The sequence below is a fragment of the Ptiloglossa arizonensis genome, chromosome 13 (genome assembly GCF_051014685.1).
Source record: "Ptiloglossa arizonensis isolate GNS036 chromosome 13, iyPtiAriz1_principal, whole genome shotgun sequence".
Lineage (NCBI taxonomy): Eukaryota > Metazoa > Arthropoda > Insecta > Hymenoptera > Colletidae > Ptiloglossa > Ptiloglossa arizonensis.
In genome coordinates, this window is record NC_135060.1 from 4,806,818 (window position 1) to 4,826,132 (window position 19,315).

The 19,315-nt window shown below is 33.8% G+C and overlaps 2 protein-coding genes and 1 long non-coding RNA gene across 8 annotated transcripts; all 3 read right to left on the minus strand.

Moving 5' to 3' along the window:
- Positions 1 to 2,730: 2,730 nt before the first annotated feature.
- Positions 2,731 to 4,590, minus strand: LOC143153954 (uncharacterized). The gene is made up of 2 exons (XR_012993950.1): positions 3,905 to 4,590; positions 2,731 to 3,363 (listed from the first exon to the last, which is right to left on the minus strand). It is a non-coding gene; the product is annotated as an uncharacterized LOC143153954 (long non-coding RNA).
- Positions 4,591 to 7,316: 2,726 nt separating this feature from the next.
- Phkgamma (phosphorylase kinase gamma) lies at positions 7,317 to 12,899 on the minus strand. Of its 2 annotated transcripts, XM_076325148.1 has the most exons (10): positions 12,765 to 12,899; positions 11,281 to 12,154; positions 10,395 to 10,564; positions 9,936 to 10,220; positions 9,756 to 9,846; positions 9,534 to 9,670; positions 9,022 to 9,119; positions 8,610 to 8,693; positions 7,749 to 7,907; positions 7,317 to 7,576 (listed from the first exon to the last, which is right to left on the minus strand). In XM_076325148.1, the coding sequence occupies exons 2-10, from the start codon at positions 11,370 to 11,372 to the stop codon at positions 7,442 to 7,444; spliced, it is 1,251 nt and encodes a 416-aa protein (XP_076181263.1). In that variant the 5' UTR covers positions 11,373 to 12,154; positions 12,765 to 12,899; the 3' UTR covers positions 7,317 to 7,441. The 2 variants fall into 2 exon arrangements, with proteins under 2 accessions (XP_076181263.1, XP_076181264.1); XM_076325149.1 differs by lacking the exon at positions 8,610 to 8,693.
- A 1,067-nt stretch (positions 12,900 to 13,966) lies between these two features.
- Positions 13,967 to 19,102, minus strand: Fidipidine (coiled-coil domain-containing protein 93). Of its 5 annotated transcripts, XM_076325153.1 has the most exons (11): positions 18,921 to 19,045; positions 18,751 to 18,827; positions 18,342 to 18,455; positions 18,153 to 18,247; positions 17,963 to 18,074; positions 17,737 to 17,895; positions 17,239 to 17,430; positions 17,098 to 17,112; positions 16,741 to 16,795; positions 16,563 to 16,667; positions 15,874 to 16,012 (listed from the first exon to the last, which is right to left on the minus strand). In XM_076325153.1, the coding sequence occupies exons 2-10, from the start codon at positions 18,784 to 18,786 to the stop codon at positions 16,606 to 16,608; spliced, it is 840 nt and encodes a 279-aa protein (XP_076181268.1). In that variant the 5' UTR covers positions 18,787 to 18,827; positions 18,921 to 19,045; the 3' UTR covers positions 15,874 to 16,012; positions 16,563 to 16,605. The 5 variants fall into 5 exon arrangements, 4 of the variants coding, with proteins under 4 accessions (XP_076181265.1, XP_076181268.1, XP_076181266.1 ...); XM_076325151.1 differs by lacking the exon at positions 18,751 to 18,827 and having other exon boundaries at positions 18,921 to 19,102; XR_012993895.1 differs by lacking the exon at positions 18,751 to 18,827 and having other exon boundaries at positions 15,878 to 16,012; positions 16,532 to 16,667; positions 18,921 to 19,102.
- Between the last annotated feature and the right edge of the window lie 213 nt (positions 19,103 to 19,315).

The window sequence follows — 19,315 nt, forward strand, 5'->3', positions numbered from 1 at the left end:
CGGAAAAAGATAAACGACCGCGTTGGGAGGAAAAGAGAAAGGGACGGTCTGCAAGAGACACGGCGAGCGAGGAAGAGAGCGCGCCGGCAAACATAACGCCCGTGCGCGAGTAGGTGGCGCGCTCGTGAATGAAGCACAAAAGCTGTCGTAGTTTCTAGAGTCAGTGACCGGGGGTCCCTCTGACTCCCCCACTACCTTAGCATCCAGGTTCGTTCCTACCATCGTCACCGTAGCACCACGGTCACCATCGTTACCCCTCCAAAAGCGATATCGCGTCTCCCCACCTCTCTAATCCCTCGCGATCTCCTCGCCCGGTTACCCTGCCACACGATTTCCCCTCGTTCTCCCTCTCCCCGCCTACCCCTCCTACGTTCCACTAACTCTTTCCGTCTCGCTCGCTACAGCCGAACGCGTGTACCCTTCTCTCCGTGCTCCCACCTAAGTTCTAACTTCCGCCACCCTTCGTTGCCTCTTTGCCTTTATACGTGCCCAGTGGGTCTCTTTACGTGCACGTTTCCGATGGCTTTGGTTCACGTTGGATCGACGACCAGAGGGGAACCTGATGCATACGGCCGACGACCAAATCGCTCGCCCATCCCCACCTCTTTTACCTTCTCTTGACTTTTCAACCTTCTATCTCCTTGAAACTTGTAAACATTTCGCTTCGCGTCGCGTCAATCGTGATACACTTTCACGTGTCGGTGTAACGACGGACGAACGGACGAACGGACGAACGAAACCTTCGACTTCGACGTCTTCGACGCCGCGAGATAACGTTTAATCGAGTTGTCGCGGAACGATTCGAGATACTCCGCAATCGTCTATCTCGCGTCGAACGTGCGAGCGGAGGAGGCGTTTCGCGGTTCGTAAATTCGCGATACGAGTTCAGAGACACGAAAACTTGGTCGCAAGGAGGAGAGACAACCGTGAAAGGCTGCGCCCGTGGTCTTTGTCGCGGAATCGTGCTAGCTGCGGGATTACCGGTTCACCTCGACAATGATCGTATAGCTTGCAATCACCAGCGCCAGGTCGTTCCGCGAGTTTTTTCGAGAAGGTTATCGCGCGGATCATTTGACTGGTGAAGTCAACGTAAGCTTAGAGAAAGAGACCGATGGCATAGTAGCGTGCAGTCACCGCGTTTCGTGCTCGAGAACTCTTTCGCGTGTGTTAAGACTCGCTTTGCAAGATCGGCCGGTTGAGTCATTGACCTGGGAAAACGCGGGAATCGAACAGACACAGCGATCGGCTCCTTCGGACGATCGACCGGCTAGTTTTACGATTTTTATCCTCGCGGAACAATTACCTGTACGATAACTTCGTTATCGTTGCAAAAAATTGATCGAACGAGAGGCAACGCCAAGTACGGCCGTTCACCGTGATAAAGAGATCGAGTAAACAAAATGTAAGAGAAATTCGTGCATTTTCAAACACGGTGTTTCACGGAACTTTCCACTATTCGTTTTACGAAAGGCTATCGCCACGTCTGAGAATCACTGTTGCGAGGGAAATCATACCTAATTTGGAGGCGATGAACGCGTGGGTCATCGCGTGCTATTCGCATGTATACCGCAGTGTTTCTCATTTCGTAGAGAACGATCGAATATATTTTCTTCCGCGATAAAAATATTCATTATTTTCACACGTGTACAGATTTTCCTGTCGGATCGTACCATGAGAGAAATCTAAATTCTCTTTGAACAGTGGGAACATCTTTAATTGTACGAAACAGCATGCACGGAAATACAAATAACGATAACACACGTGCACGAATTCAATTTTCGACTTCTACGCGAAAAATGTGTTCGTATCGTTTCCAATTGAGCGTGCGATTCGTTGTATCGTTTGCCGAGCCAGTCTCATCGGCAAAACCTGAACAGAACGCTAATTTATTTTTGCAAAATTCATTCGTATCGAAAGGGCTAACCCGACACGAATTTTGTAAAATTTATTGGAAACGCGATCGCGCTCCTAGGGATTTTTAACAAAGAAGTCGTAATTGCAGAATATCACAATAGGCTAACGAACGAACAACCTTCTACATTAGTATCGCTGCAATATCAAAATTTTACTCATAGCGATGAAAGTAGAATGGCATTAAATAAATAAAAAAAATTTCACGTGGATTCTTAAAGCAATAAAATACACGAGAAGAAACGAATGTTCTTAGAAGCATTCACCGTCTTTTGTCCCGTTTGCAATTTTCGTGTAATTCGATCATTTTGTACGAATGGATTGAACGCAACGAGAAAATTGTTCGCCTCTAACGCTTGGCGATTAACGATCTTATGAAAGATTTCGAGAATGCAATCCGATGCGTTAAGCCATTCTACATATTTATACGTATCGCGAACGGTCGCCGAAAAGTGGCGCGTGGTACTCACCACGTGGCTCGTTGGAGTTGTGATGGTTGGAGTGGGGAGCAACGACTAGCGGATGATCGGAGGAGGAGGAAGAGCTGCTTGCAAGGCGCTCCCTCTTCTTCTCCTGCTGCTCGACGAACCGCGCTGCTTCCAGCAACGTTTCCAGGCTCATCCTGACGTTGCCGATTCGCTCCACGACGAGCTCTGTTCTTCTTTAAGATCCTTCGGGAGATTGAGACTCTGCGATCGGACCGTCGATTCCCGTCGCCGGCTCGCGAGGACGAAGAAGTCGAGAGCCCGTTCTCGTGTCTCAACCCTCCTCTTTTTCTGCTGCTGCCAGCCGCGGGTGGCAATCTGCGCACGAACAACAACAAAAAAAAAAAAAAAAGAAAAAAAACGTTCTCGTTACACCGAAAGTGCACCAGACCACGATGTCATCGTCGAGAAAAGAGTGGGGGGAATTAGTAATCGGTTGACCTTGGCAATGCGCGAAGAAAGGTCATAAGAACGTAAATAATCGCGTTGTTTCTCTCATTCGTATTCCACCGTGCAATAATCACTCGATACACTAAAAAACGGGTGACGAGCAAACCGAAACCGATTAATCGAACGTGCTTCGACACTAATCAATGTCACGAGAAATATAATTTCTGTTACCGTGACGAAATCACACGTGTCACACCTCATTTGACTTATAGATACACAGCCACGAATTATTTAACAATGCTCCGACTACATGATTATTTTTTTAATGTTCGAAACTTTGTTGTTCGATAATATTATTAGCTTGTTTGAACAGAGCTGCAGACGGTACGGACACGACCGGTGTCTGAAATACGTCACGTGACGTACGCGTGACGTAACGCAGTCGCGCGGGAAGCTTTATCCCCTTCCACGTACCGTCTTCGTAATACCACACGGTGGAGATGCGCAAGCGCGACGTGCGCTTTCCTGGAGCGCAGAGCATTAACACGCATCTTAAGTTCCGATCGCTGGAAACGATCTAACAATCAAAAACGAAAATACGACGCAAAATGTGCCAACATTCTTTGCAAAACATGTTTTACGTTATAGAATCGGATCACGAATATACGTATCGAAAAATTATTTAATTCTTCTTAATCGTTAATTCCAAACATGTACCACTGAATTTCACCGTAAAATTAATGAAATGCAATAAATTTGATACGAGAAAAAAATTAAACAATATTTTTCGAATACAAAATACAATGTAGAAGTAAGGTTGAAAATATTCAAAACTTTTGCCCTACGTACCAAAAATTGATAAAAGAAATCAACGTGTTTACATGCGTCTTGTCTTGGTATTACCCAATTGTTCTGAAATGCATTTTCTCTAAGAAAATGAACGAAAGGGATCAAAGTCTAAATCAAAAAATTGGCAAAGATTTAAAAAAACTATAATATTCAAATTTGGAAGAATTCAATAGAATTGAAGCAATAATGTATTGTTTATATTTTTACGATTTGCGAGCTTTAATTAATTAAAAAAATGTAATACTGCGGTATAAAAATAATGTACGTACTCGTTTTACAGGGCATCGTCGCATTTAAGCGAGTCAGATTAGTTTGACTGTTCTCGTGATGTAGCATCGAAAGCAGGAACGAGAGTCGTTACGTGGCGTTCGTACGCGCAAGAGCGTGTTCGCGAATACGAGCACGTACAGTGTATAGAATATCAGCTGCGCAGTCCGAGAAATCAGTCAGCGAAGAAACAAGGTTCACGAGACAGAGGCGGGAAAGGCGAAGCAGAGAAACGAGGTTCCGCCGTTGATTTGAAAAGTAGATATATCCCGGGCAGCGTAATCGCGAAAGCGTACCACGATCACGAACAGGTACAATTGCATTTCGTGTACGCGCAACCATGCAAAAATAGGAAAGAAAAACGATGCACTGCGACGAGTTCGTAAAGGAGAGGCTACTTAGAAGAGTACGAAAAGTCAAGAAGCGTGCCATACACCGAACGAGCTCCTTAAACTGACAAAGCGACACACACGTTAGACGGGCGACGCACGCACCGTTGACCAATAGGAACTTGCGATAACGTGACGTCATGAGTTGAAGTACCGTGCGATTGGCTGGGTCTATTATGGCACGGAAAACACGCCACGCAACCACCTATACACATGTTAATTAAATAGGCGATAGTCCTGACGAGATAATGTTCCGTGAAGGCTTTTAAACGGGTGTGGTAATGCCAGAAATGCATAGAAAATAATCAGAAACTTACAGGTATGCCGCGACTGTATTTCGGTCACAATGGAAACACGCTGGAACCCACTTTCACGGTAGAAATCAATTTCTTGCGAGAATTTCTGCGGTATTTCCGCTGTCAAACATGCGACACATGCGGAAAATCACGAGGCACTCGTAAGTTTTCGAACAGCAGACGATCTCGCGACGTTTCACAGCACACGACGATTATAACCTGATCGATCTAGCGCGTGGCAGAAACATTTTACAAGTGCTAACCACTGCGCATCAACAGCCATGCTTGCTTGGCCACGATTCACGTGTCTGGGATCCGAGGTATAGACCAATCAAAGCGCGGTTCATGACGTCACCTGGCTGTATCGACCAATGAACGCAGCCCATGTGACGCAGCACTCCGCTGGGCGTGTAAGAGAAGTGTCGAGCTGCTGTATATTGCTCGTTAGTCGGTGCACTTTTTTCGCGATTTTCTTAAATTTCCTTCTGTATCATCACGAAAAATATGTCGAAATGAGATTTCGGAGCCAGCCGATATCTTTTACGAGCAGGCTTACCTTCCGGTGGACGCCAGAACGGACGAATATCGCGACAATCGTACACAGCACACCCGACACCCGGCTCGCCCGGGCAAACACTCACTCCGATCTCGGCGGCGTCACCCTCTGCCACCTTTTGTCACGTTCCTTCTCTGTCACATGGATCGGAGCTGTACACTGTTGCCACTTCTACGGTATCAAAGCATACAGTTCATTGTTTACCTTTGCGCGCGCGCCAAAACTATGTACCGTCACTTTTTCAAAAGCTAATCCTATTAATTTCTTTTTAATTTGTTTAAATTTAAATAAAATAACTTTTAACTTTTATCGCTAATATAAGAAGCGCGTATCATAATCTTCGATCGAGAGTCGTTTAAAACAAGATATTTCTATATTTTTCTAAAAGAACCAACAAATATATACTTACCAAGGTTATTGTATATGTTCAAAAATATGATTCGACAAATATTATCGTACTTAAATATTTTTAATTTGTCCAAATTTGAAAGAAAAAAACAAAATTAACATAAATTGAATGTTTACTCAATTACTTTTCTTACTTGATCAAATACTATGTATATACTTTCTCAATATTATAGCACTTAATAATTATTACGCTTAAATAAATACAAATTTCATACAATGAGAAAAATACTTACTATAACAAATTAAGGATGCATATAATATTTAACATAAACGGACTAATCGAAATGAAAAGTATAAAGTCAATGGGACTTGATTAATGAATAGGTTTTTAATCCTCCATAGATATATTGGGTCTTTGAAATAACAGTCAACTTTTTTTATTAGTGAATTTTCTAAGAATGTGAAAGACTCAAAAACTCAAAACTATAAAAATAAATATAATTTATATCTATAAAATTGAGCTTGTAGAACCTCACCTTACGGAACTTTTACAAAATTTTATATATTTTTTATAGCATTAGACTAACCAATCCGAAAAATCTAGTGTGTCTAAGTAAAATGCCAAATTACTATGTATTCATGAAGGGTATAATAATAATGGAAATTAGAATTCAGATTCCACTTTTTTTAGAAAGTATATTATCACTATATAGATGTATACCACAAGTAACATGTATGTGAAAATTACAAAAGTATATTTATGCAACACAAACATTATATGCACTCAATATGAATTCAAATCTGTGACAAATATACAAAATATAATTATCTTTGTAATGGGCAATAAAAATCAATTATGTGTAAGCAGCAAAAATCGCCTTTTTTTAAAGCGAGGAATAAAAATATAATTTATTACACATTTGAAAAAATATTTTACTTCAAAAGTTACATTTTACACAAAATACGTATCAGATAGATACATGTATTAGTATTATTTTGCAGATTCGTCTTTATTTGTTCTTTCTGACCTTTTAAAGGATAATATTTTAATCATTTTAACTTAGTGCAATTTGCTTCAAGTTATTAAAAATGATGTGACAATTACTTTCTTTTTTCAAGAAAAATTGGCTTAACTTCACACAAATTTGTTATAATTTATAATCTAAAACAAATTCAGCAGTATAAAATATGACTAGAATTTGCACAAAATATTATATACTATAATCTACATACAGATCTTAGTAAATAATATTACTATGGAATACATTTCTTTATTACAAGTTCGAATAAATTTATTTCCTTTTTTATTTTCTTTTTAGCACATGAGAAAATTTGTTCTCAAACTTATTTTGTTACTTTTAAAATAAGTTGCTTTATGTTATATTGTGCTATGAAAAGAGCAGTAAATACTGTAAAGAAAAAACTATTATTAATTTAAAATAGAACATTCAAAAAATAGTTTCACAAACTGCTTTGAATATAATACTTTATCTAAACACAAAACACACTCTAAGGGTGTGATATTAATGATTTGTAGCAAACACTAACATAATTTTCCACATTTCTTAACTTTTTTTTAGAAGTATATAATTTATATTTATTGAGCAGCACTACTCTTTTAAATAACGAGTAAGACCGTATAAAAGATCTTCAGAAACAATAATAAATATGTAAATCCATTTCTACCTAAAAATTTAGAAACTCAACAATCCAATTAATGTCTTCCTTCTTTTTACAATATCTAAAGATAATTAATATATTACAAAGTTGATCTTATGATACTGCAAATTTAAACAAAACCAAGAGAAAGTAGTATATATGTGTCACCCTTTTGTATAAATTATTTATTTTTTCATTTTTTCTGACTGAATATTTTGTTTAGATACTGTAAATGTCGACTAACATAAGAATTAACAATTTTAACTAGACAATGTTTTGTTAAAGCATTGGTTATCTGCTCAAATTACTAACATAAAGGTGCTTCAATTCTGTCTTTGGTGTGTTTTCAAATAGTGCAGCTCGATTTTGTCCTTCCCCTTTCTTTACCCAATGACCATAAACTCTGAATGCACAACCATCAATGACCTACAAAAGATATATAAAATATACTAAATCTAATTTACAATTAAATTGACCTATAAAGTATAATTCGTATTTGTATATTAAACTAAGGCTCTTTATGCTATTAATAACAAATTAATTCTATTTTATATAAAATATTTTTCATGAATTTATTAAAACAACTACAAAACAATACCTTTCGTAAAATTTTAATCCTGTAAGGATCAGTACATGCCACATGGGTTGAAAGAGGTTCAGGTGTTATGTGAAGCTGTTTGATACGAATAACTGCACGAACACAAATGATGGCTAACTGGAATCTTTTTCTTGCGTTAAATGATTTTGCCTTTAATTCCTGTACAAAATATAAAAGAAGATAAAATAGGAAAATATTTGAGTAAGACGTGATTTTATATTTTTAGTAAGTAGTTTCCTGCAAAAAAATCTTATTAAACATAACAACAAATAAGTATTGTGTAACATAAAAATGTAATATTAGGAATGACATAGATAATGGAACAGTTCACAAAACTGTGTATTAGTTTTGATTTTTGCAATATGATTAATTTTTACAAACTTTTTTACAAAGGTTAAAAAGAAAATTAGACAGAAAGTGTAAACAATGAATGGAAGCATGATACATGTACACTTCAAAACATTGCACTTTTTTCATTTTTTTTTTATCATGCAAGAATAGTAATGAATATTCCTTTGGTGTTATTGATTAATTCCCAATGCACATTTGTATATCCATGCTTTAATAAACCTTTCTCATGCTTTAAAAAACGGAGAGATATTTTTAATAAAAATGTATTATTCACTATAATTCAGTTACGCATAATTATAACCGATATTAACAAGTTTTGATACTTGGTTCCTCACTTTTATATGAAAAAGTTTTATCACAGTATACTTAAGTAGATTACAGTATACACTTTTAATAAATTTAAAGTATTAATAAAAACTAAAATGTTAATTGTTATGTATACTAAGTAAAATGTATAATTAAAAGAATCCACATTTAAAAACAAACAAAATAAAAACAAAAATAAGTTACCAAAGCTAACTGAGATATCCTACTCAGACGCCGAGAATTAGATGATAGTGAACGTTTTAGAGGAGCGATGTCTTGATCCCACAGCTGCAATTCCAGTAATTTTGTATTTATTTATATTGATATTATATGATTCCTGCTCCTTTATAAAAACCGCTTCCAAATTAGTATATTTTATTAAACTGACTAAACAGAAGTTTGAAAAATGATACTTGATATTGTTTTCTAAGCAAATGCGTTTCACTATGAATATATAATGTTGAACATATAAAGCAAACAAATAAAAATGTAAAATTAATATACTGTAGTTGTTTAGGAATTGAACGAAATGATAAATGTTTAAGAATTGTATTCTATTTTACATTTTGATACTTTACATGTTATAATATAAATTATATAGTACTAAAATACTTACCACTGTATGGAAAAATGAATGTTCCAATGCTTCTTTGATAGAAATTCTCTTCTTGGGCTCAACGACTAGTAACTTTCTTATCAGATCTTTAGGAGCTTCTAAAAATAAAATAAAAATCAAAACATTTTCAAATGTATAAAAATGTGAAACAGATGTAAATGAAAAACTTATAATACATCAAAAATATATACGGTAGACTATCGTATAATGTTAGAGATATGTTCCGCGCGTTAAATAAATTCGTCGTTTCTAGTTTTTGGGCCAATTCTGATTTCTCATTGGGACTTGTTGAAGTAAAATCTTGACTATATTTTCAAGACAATGTTTATTTCTTATAATATGTTACGAAAATGAAAATGAAACTCCCTGAAAATGATTCACAGTAATACATACAATGTTAATGAAGCACGAATTTACTCTGGACTCTGTATTTAAAAAGAAAACATCTTTTTTAAATTTAAATTATAGTTTTTATCTAAAATTTATTTATTTCAGCAAATAATAATAATCACCTGTTATATCTGCCCATTCTGGAGATGTAAATGAGTATTTCCCTTCCATAATATTCCTAAGCATGACCATCTGCTTTCTATGCCAAAATGGAGGGCAACCAACTAATAAAGTAAACATAATTACTCCACAAGCCCATCTGAAAAAATGTGAAAATTAGTTCTCAGCTATGAAGATAATTAATTAATAATATTGCTATAATGTTTTAATTTTTGTCAGCTTACATATCAACTTCATATCCATAGCCCTCTGCATTTTCAAACATATTACACTTTAATACCTCTGGTGCCAAGTATCCAGGAGTACCGCAGAGATCTACAAAAAGATGTTACTGATAAAAATTAGCCATTCTTATTGATTATATAAGTGCATTGTGTTCTTGGATTTATCAAATAATTACAAACCATATAATTTATCTTCTATGTTTAATACTCTAGCAAAACCGAAATCTGTTATTTTCACATTTAAATTATCATCCAATAATATATTTTCTGGTTTCAAATCCCTATGTACTATTCCTTGATTATGTATATGTTGGACTCCTTCGAACACTTGTCTCATGATGTAACGTGTCTTTTTCTCAGAAAGAGTAACAACAGTCGTGAGGTAGTCAAATAATTCTCCATTTTTACAAATTTCAAAAATTAAGAAGATGAATGTACTAGACTCGAAGACATCGTGCAATTCAACTAGAAAAGTAGAAAAGTAATTATTTTAAATTTAAAATTATATAACGGTATTGCTCTATATGCAAGAATAAATTAAATATGCATTGATTTTTTATGTATCCTTTAACGTACATAATATTTGTGAAAAATGCATTAGAAAGAATTATTTGTATTTTCGTATAACTAGGAACTTACTAATATAAGGATGTCCAGCTACTCTTCGAAGAATGTGCACTTCCTGTAATGTAGCATCTTTCATAGTATTTCCATCCTCATTAGTTTCATTACTAATATCTATGATTTTAGCTGCATACTCTATACCTGTTTCTTTTTCTATACATCTTCTAACAGTAGAAGATACTCCTCTGTAAATATTAATGCATTAAATTCATATTAAAAAATACTCTCTTAAAATAAATTATAAAAATATCAACAATTCTCTACTGGGGTCAATTAATTTTTATTTAATATAAAAGAATTATAGAATGACCAAATTTATGTGTACTGTTATCATATTTTGTACTTATTTATGTAAAATGCAATTTTTATTTTGAATTAACGTTAAAGCTATATAAATAAACGTCTTTACATCTACAAATGAGAAATACGGGTGCATTTTTGAATACTCTATCTTTTATTTCGTCAAGAATTTTGTAATATTAGAATATCTTTCAGTCTGCCGTAACAAATTTATATGTAAAGAGTTAAATTTATTTCATAAAATAATATATCGAGAATGTTGATACAAATAAACGTCTTGTTTTTGTACAGCGTTTCGTCAGTGCTGCAATCTATCTAAAACTTGAACCTTCTTTTTAAACGGGCTGTGTCATTTTATTAATTCGCAAAAAAATTGTCGTCATTGGATCCGATGCAATTAACTTCATTGAATTATATAATTGTACAGGTTAGTTTATTCGTTTGAGGCGGCAAATCCCTCAGTTCGTTTATTGTAATCGCAATGCACCAGGGTCTAATAATATAAACAAGAACATATCTATCATACTACGCGTGCTTGGTGAACAAATAAAAATAGTAAGCTATGTTGTTATTTTCTTTTTTCAAATATCACGTGACGAACCTTCCAAGAATTTCTTTGGGTTCGTATTTCGCATAGAATCCTTTCGCCGCGTCCTTGTCCGGCAAGAGGTCGTCTCCTTCGTCTTTTGCCATCTTACGCGCAATAATTCTTTCATAAGAATATCACATTAAAAGCCACCGTATAGATAGCACATGTTCCTTTAATTTAAAAGGAACAAGCACGAATGGATGGTTCTTCCACCCGATGCGATTGTCATATTACGTATCTTTACAGAGCGTCGCGCTGGATGCTCGCTACATTCTAAGGAACGTTAACAAACAGATCACTGATCACCGTACCATCGATAATGGCTACGATAGATCCTCGGGAAGACGGAGAAAACACGTGAACACATAAGCACTGAGAGAAGAACAATGGCGATAGCCAACATAAAATTACGAACGAAGAGGGCTCTGACGGAGCAATGAGGAAAACACCGACTGCCGTTTGTGAAAGGAAAAACAGACAAGTGGTAAGTGGCAATCTATTATTGGGCTAAAATTGCTATCCCAAGGTGCGCATATATTATACACGTTGATCTATACTTTATGTGAAGACGTAATGACGTCATGTGACTCTGGCAGTTGACTATTTTAAATTGGTACAGCTGCAATTATTACGTCGAACAATTTTTTGGCATCCTTTGAACTTCGATCTTGGGTAAATTAATTTGTTTCAAGAATTTAATACTTTCGCGAAGATTAATAAAAACGAAAGCAATACAGAGAAGAGGAACGAACAAGTTGTATTTTTAGTGGATTTATGCGAAATTTTGTTATAAAATATATATTTTAACAAGGAACAGAGAAACAATCCCATTTTCAAGTTTCATTCTTTAATTCTGTTACTCCAAGTTACCCTCGCGAGTATGAATCTGAAAAACAGGAATATTTGATATATACGAATAATATATACAGGACGTCACACATCACTGTTACAGTTTTCTTTAAGATTATTAAAGGCAGTTACAAAATATTTTATTAGTATTTATAGAAAAGTAGGGTCGTTCGCGTGACGTATATTGCATCGTCATTTAGTAAGCCTCAGGGGGTGAATTTGTGAACGTCGTTTTCATTTCTTTAAATGAAATACCATAAGAATTTGTACACTTTAGGTTAATTCTTTCAAAAATACGTAACATTTGGGTGAAGTTAATAAGAAAATATAATAACAAACACAACAAAACTATTACATACACGATTAACTTTGTGAAATATACAAAAGTGTTTGAAATAAAAGTTATTTATTTCTATGAGAACTATGTAACATGTAAAACTGTATATATTCTTCTATTTTTACAAAATAGAAAATTTCTACCTCCAGCCTCTGAGGTTAATGTGCTACTGACACAACATACATCGTATAAAGTTCTTTAACATACCGGAAGAGAATACTATCGTTATAATAAAAAATCTCAGAGAAAACAGCTTGCAACATTTTAAGTGAGACACCCTGTATACGGTAAGAATATAAATAGAAGCTACCGCTGTATCGCTTGCTCCTTGCAGTTTTGGGCTTAACGTTGATTGCAATTGCATTGTTCGTACGAAGCATCCATTTCTTTAATATTTTAACACAGCCGACAGGACGCGTAAAATTACACTTTCATGTACAGTGTTGACATAAAATATTTGTTACAATATTCACAGATAAATATCTATGCATTTAGATCGATAAAGATTTGCTTAAAAAATCTGCCGCAAAGTGTATCTGAAATTCAAGGTCATATTTTGTTTTTATTTTTACGTGTTCCACTTGGCAATGCGATAAAAAGTTCATAAGGAATTATATGTCGCAAATAAATCGTTTTCTCACAAAAAGTTATTAAAGTTTCGACCAATTAGACTGTTCAAATCAGTTTCTGAGAACAAAGCCCTTCCCCCACTCCCGTTGCTGTATACACCACACTGTTCACGGGAGTAAACCCTCGCACGGTTCGTCACTCTCCACGCGCCATATTGTATTAAATAACATGGATGTATAACGTAATATCGTGTGTATAATAACGAAAGACATAGAGGGGATACTCCTCTCCTTTCCAGATTATTAACGCGCAATCTAATTGGCAAAAAAATTTGAATTTTAAGGTTAAGATTATAATTGCTACAGGCTTTTATTAACAAATCTCCGTCGATTCAAATGTGTAAATTTATTTTTAAAACTATAACAAATATTTCATTTAGATCCTGCAAGTCGCATTACTGTCGGAACATCTGAATAGTCCACTCTTTACACTATCAGTCATATATAGATTCAACAGTCAAGTTTCATAACTTTATTACATATTATGAATTTACTTATTTTTATTTGAGGAATTAAAAATACACATATGTACATACGACCAATCAGAATAGAAGAATTGTTTTTAAAAAATGGCATGGATATTAGAAAATACTAAAAAATAAAATCACAAACTGCAACATTCTAAAAATATTGCAATATGCAAAATAAATATATAAATAATACAACTGATGAACAGAACATTAATTAATGTTAAAATTCAATTTATATCCTCATTTACATTTGTTAATTTTTTTTATAATTTTGTAAACAAATAATAAAGGATTAGTCTTAATGAGCAAATTAGAACAAACATTTAATTATGATTTTAAGCTTTGAGCTTTGAGCATTGAGCAGACATCAGAATTGTTTATTTATTGTTTACACCAATCTATAAAAAGCGAAAAGTATTTAAAAAACTAATTATCAGTACATACATTGATTGCATTCTTTTAAACAATATATACTGATCCTCATAATTTTGTATCACCGTTGATTATGTGTAAGATTCTTTCCTTTCACGAACAGTGCTTTATCCGTTGTAATTTTTGCATCACAATTATTACTTTTTTTTTCAATTATTTTGTTTTTATTAATTAATACATGTATCGAAGCATAAAATTTGTTCTAATTTGCTCGCTACGATTATATCTTTTATTATTTTTTTTTTTTTATACGCGAGTCTGAATCATTTATCAATTTATTCATAAACGTATTCAATAAATATAATAATTACAACAGTTTCAGTATAAGCGTTGTTACTCTAATGCGTGACCGTTTTTACTTGCTACAGATGAAAGTAACGACACTTTTTAACGCCCGTCAGCTAAGTGTTAACGTAATATTTAAGTTCATTGATGGAACAAACGATTACAACAAAAATACGTAAATTCGATTTGTTTCAATATAAGCAGAACAAAGACTGTTATTTACGGACCACGCAATTGCGCGAGTAAAGCCTCATTTTTACGACATTCAATAGTAAGTTGCCTGACTGCAGCAACGTATTTGCGTTGTTGTTCAATCAGAGTGCCGAGTTGTTGACTAAGGGTATCCCTTCTGTCTTTCTCATCGGCACAGCGTTTCCCCACCTATAGGAAACATGATCCTCTTATCAAAGTGTAATGATAATTCGTGTGCTTTGTCGTCATTTCAGAAATTAATTAATAAGATAACAATATGTATCACAACAGTTTCAATGTTTGTATAATATTGGAGTTCAAAGCTCTCTCATTTACTTTCATAAAGGAAATATTAATAATATTATTCGTATATCGTCGATCAAATATACTTGGAGAATCTAAGATCTATCGGGCCTATCATTTAATTGCATATAATTGATTCATAAATGGTAAAGTTCTTTACCTTTGCTTTGTTGCGTTTCACACGTGCAACAATCGCTTCAAATTGTTTCAGGAACTGTTCTTTACCGCTCGTTGATGCCATTGCCCTAATATAAGTAGAGAAGAAAGACATATAATATTTATTATCAATAAATAATGAATGAAAAATATAAAATTTACGAATTACTCACTCATTATAATTATCTTGAATAGAATTTAATAATGATAATTCCTTGCTTAAATAAAGTTTTGTATCGTCGAGGGTATTGTACAACGTATAATATTGTTTTGTTTCTTTGTGCTTGGCCGAAACTGCAATGTAAATGATAAAAATAACACTTCATTAACAGAGTGATTCAGCGAATGTCGGAGAATAAAAATAAGGCAGCAAACCTTGATTATACAGTTCCATGAAGCGTCTTTGATATTGTGTAAGTTCAGAACGTCCAGGAACATCATCCAATTGTCTGGTCAAAGAAGCAATTGCTCTGTTCTTTTTGGCCAATTGTAATCTTGCCTTTGTGACTGCTTCTTTTTGTTCTTCGTACTCCATCAAATGATCTTCCTCTTCTTCTGATGTACCATTTTTAATTTCTTGCAATTTAGCACGTAAAAGATTCAAATCGGATTTACATTGTTCTCGAAAATTCTGTTCTTGTTCCTTCAAACCATCGTGTACTAAAAGTAATTCTTCCAAACGTTTGTAAGCACTAAAGAATTAAGAAAAAATGAAACAACTTTGACTTACATGATTTTCCAGAAGATCGTAAAAATAGAGTGCGGTGGTAACCATGTAACATATGTAACGATTTACTATACCACGCGGAATCATCTCATATACATTTGTATCATGGTTACTGTACACTTCACGTATAATAAAAGAATAAGTACCTATCATGTTCATTAACTCCCATTTTTTCAGCTTTTTTCAACGAACACTCGATAGCTTGCCGTTTTGTACGAGATTCGTTCGTTTTATCATTCAATTCTGAGACCTTAGCAGACAAGCTTTCTCTATCTTTTGTCAATTTTCGCACTCGATTTTGAAGTGTTGCCTTTTGTTTCTGTAACGCTGTTAACGCTGCTGAAGAATTTATAGTGCCATTTTCCTGCGATTAATCATAAATTAAAATTAATTCTGCAATTTTTAATTGTTGGAAAGAAAAAGATAAATCTGGATTTGATAGCTTAATAATTTAACTATTCAGGTCACATACAGATTATTTCTCCCTGTGTTTTTTACTCAAAAATACCTCTTGCTCAGAGAATATTTAATAGTGTAATAGATCAGTCCATAAATTCGTACGCGTTTTTTAAAGTATATGAAACAAGAATCAGTCCATTATTATCCACAATACTTTATCATCTGAAGGTTAATGTTTTAAATCCAGTCTCATAATGTGATACTAATTCTAAATTTTTATACTTTATTCACTATTCCGGTATTACTTCATTAGAAACATTATTTAATTCTTTTGTCATGCTACTTGACATGTACTTACATGTTTGTTTACAAAACAAACAATAAAAATCTAATATTAAAGGGGAGAAATGGCCTATGATGTGAGTAATGCAGATCCATAATGTAAACAGTAGTATAAATGCGTGCGAACTTATTATAGACTGACCTGATATTTGACATGTTGAAAAGAAATTTACCTCCATCTCGGAAGTCGATAGGGTTGAATATTTTTCGGCCACTTCAGCAATCTCTTGGGCTTGAATTCCGACGATGTTGCCTACTGCTGTCATATTTAAACGAACCTGTGTAGATTATGAATAATAAATATCTAATTAACAACATTAATATTTGATATTTTTACGTATTTATAATTACTTGCCGAGCTTTCTTCAATTGCAGCTAGATTTTCAGCCAATTGTTCTGTATTTTTCTATAGAAAAATAATGCATTAAAGTTATGTAGTATTATAAAATTTATCGCGTGGTTTAGGATATAAATTTATTCTGTAGAAATTAATTTAGATAAAACGCTGTATATTTTAATTCTATACGACCATAAATGTATAATTGTATTTAGTTCAAATATATTTAAACTAAGTGTAACTATATATATTTAAAATATATTACTGTTCAGAAATAGTCGTTTAAGCTTTATATTTTGAATGATGAATCATGACGCGTGTATACATTTATGTTACCTAAAATATATGACAGAAATTTTTAGAAGACTGACCTGCAATACGGGTTCCTGTACAATGTATAAAAAAGAAATTATATTTTATAATTGGTTTACTGTAATTTTCATTTCTTGTATTCTACTATTGATATATATGAATACATAATGCAAAAATTTTACTTAAAGGTATTTTATTACCTTTTCCATTAATTCCTCTTTCCTATCATTGACGTGAGCTTCATCCGAAGTTGCTGTTGTTGGGGATCCAGAATTTTGTGCAGAATAGTATAAAGGTGCTTCATATTCCAGAACTGTGCCAAGAAATCTTGTAGATTCGTCTCTCGTAGAACCATCTTTGTGCTTGAAAAGACGTCGGGGTTCATACGATTTCTATAAAATAATAGTAACTTGAATTATTTAAAGTGTTACATCTAAGAAATCGTCTTATACAAAGATACCTCATCTAGTAACAATATACGGATTCTCTATCTAGAAACAGAACACTGTTCTTTTTAAATAGAATTACATATTTTCTTTCTTACATATTGCAATTGATGTTAGCATATAATCATCCACATATAATAAAATGACAAATTGATCTTAAATTAAAAATTTTTAAATTATTGTCATTACTAAAGAAGATAATTAGGTGTTCTCTTTCTATACGAGATACCTCATATATCATGCAGAACTTACTTTAACCAGTTGAATGTTTCGTATCAAATTGTCTTTATTTGCTTTTGCAGCACCAGCATCTTCAATGAAAGAATGTTTTTTATAGAACTGATTGAGAGCAAACGATCGTACAAAATCAGCTGTCTCTTCTCGTGTTTCCATTGATCGTTTAACTAACCACTAAAATTGATACGATCGTTAAGATAATCATAATGGATATCATGAATCAGAAAAAGAAGTTGTTTACCTGAATAACAGGAAAAATATGGATACAATCTAAACCCTGAATTTGATGTGGTTCTATTCTGTACGGACAATTCATTTTGGGTAACATAGCTACTATTTTTTCAGTTAAAGATCTGAAAATATTTATGTATGTATAGAATAATATTTTAAATAAATTGTCGAATACTTTAAATATTTAAAAGCATACTTACATTTTTTGACCTATAGTTAAATTTTCTTGAAATAATAAATCAACATCTACATCGAAATTACAGGATTCTATACACCAGGTCATCCCACCGATTACCTAATTATTGTATCAATTTAAAATTTTTTATTTTAATATATTCATTTTATTATTCTATTGTAATTCATCCGAAAAAGTTTCCGTTTGTACACACCTTATCAAAATTCGATAAACCTTTTATCCTAGCTCGGAAATACCCTGCTGCCAGTAGTAGATCGATAATGTCTTGAAATCTCTTCGCTTGTTCTTCATCTTCGCGTACATCAGCCTAAAAATATTTTACAATGTACTTTTAATGCCTGTATGTTTTTATAAATTTTATTTTCCGCGCTTGTTAGTACCAAACTTCCACGACAGATGGCGTTTATGGTTTCAAATAAAGGCTATGTAATCTATACTGAAGTAATATAAGCCCAACTGTTCGAGCGTCAAGTCTATCAACGAATAAACAAATAAAAATGTAATATGTTATGAGCATATGAGTAAAAAATTTGAGAATAAATTATGACAAAAATAGGTACAATATGGAATGGAAAATAGGAACGATGAAACATGGAACGCACAGTGAAAACACATCGACGTCGAACGGCACACCACATGCTTCGTTAGTGACATGTTGTAGAAAAATATTCTACTCAATCTAGATAAATGGGAAAGAGTGTCTAATATCAGTGTTTGTTCATAGTGAACTTTATCGATTTGTGAAAATGTGCGATTATTATTGTAAACGTACCTCAGTTGATTCCGAGCTTTTTAATAGTCTTTTCGGTACGTCGTTTAACATTGTTAAATCACAGCGAGAAAAATGCAATAATTATTATCTATACGATATATTTCAAGTGAGCCACTGGTCTATTTAACAATGTTCAACTTATCAACACTCTGTCACTTGACATTACCGACTCTTGCCGTCGCGTCAGCCATTTTGCTTACTATACGCCCCTCAATATCAAATTTTAAGATGCGTTTCTATGTATTGTTATGTTATCGATTTTTATCCTATGCCAATGGCATTTAACTGATGATCGTCCGAGTGGTCTGTTGACATATTCATCCATTTAAATCTAAATGATTTTTATCAAACGTGTCCAGAAATTGCGTTACATCCTTTTCAAAATTAGATTTTAT

What these genes read in the sequence shown, in the direction of transcription:
- Phkgamma (XM_076325148.1), bottom strand. Translation starts at nt 11,372, where the DNA reads ATGGCAAAAGACGAAGGAGACGACCTCTTGCCGGACAAGGACGCGGCG. An exon ending in GGATATCTCAGTTAGCTTTG is followed by an intron (nt 7,908 to 8,609) that starts GTAACTTATTTT and finishes TATTTTGTACAG; the next exon opens with GAATTAAAGGCAAAATCATT. An exon ending in GGATTAAAATTTTACGAAAG is followed by an intron (nt 7,577 to 7,748) that starts GTATTGTTTTGT and finishes TATCTTTTGTAG; the next exon opens with GTCATTGATGGTTGTGCATT.
- Fidipidine (XM_076325150.1), bottom strand. Translation starts at nt 16,655, where the DNA reads ATGACAGCAGTAGGCAACATCGTCGGAATTCAAGCCCAAGAGATTGCT. An exon ending in GGAGTTAATGAACATGATAG is followed by an intron (nt 15,614 to 15,794) that starts GTACTTATTCTT and finishes TTAATTCTTTAG; the next exon opens with TGCTTACAAACGTTTGGAAG. An exon ending in CATGGAACTGTATAATCAAG is followed by an intron (nt 15,216 to 15,296) that starts GTTTGCTGCCTT and finishes TTTACATTGCAG; the next exon opens with TTTCGGCCAAGCACAAAGAA.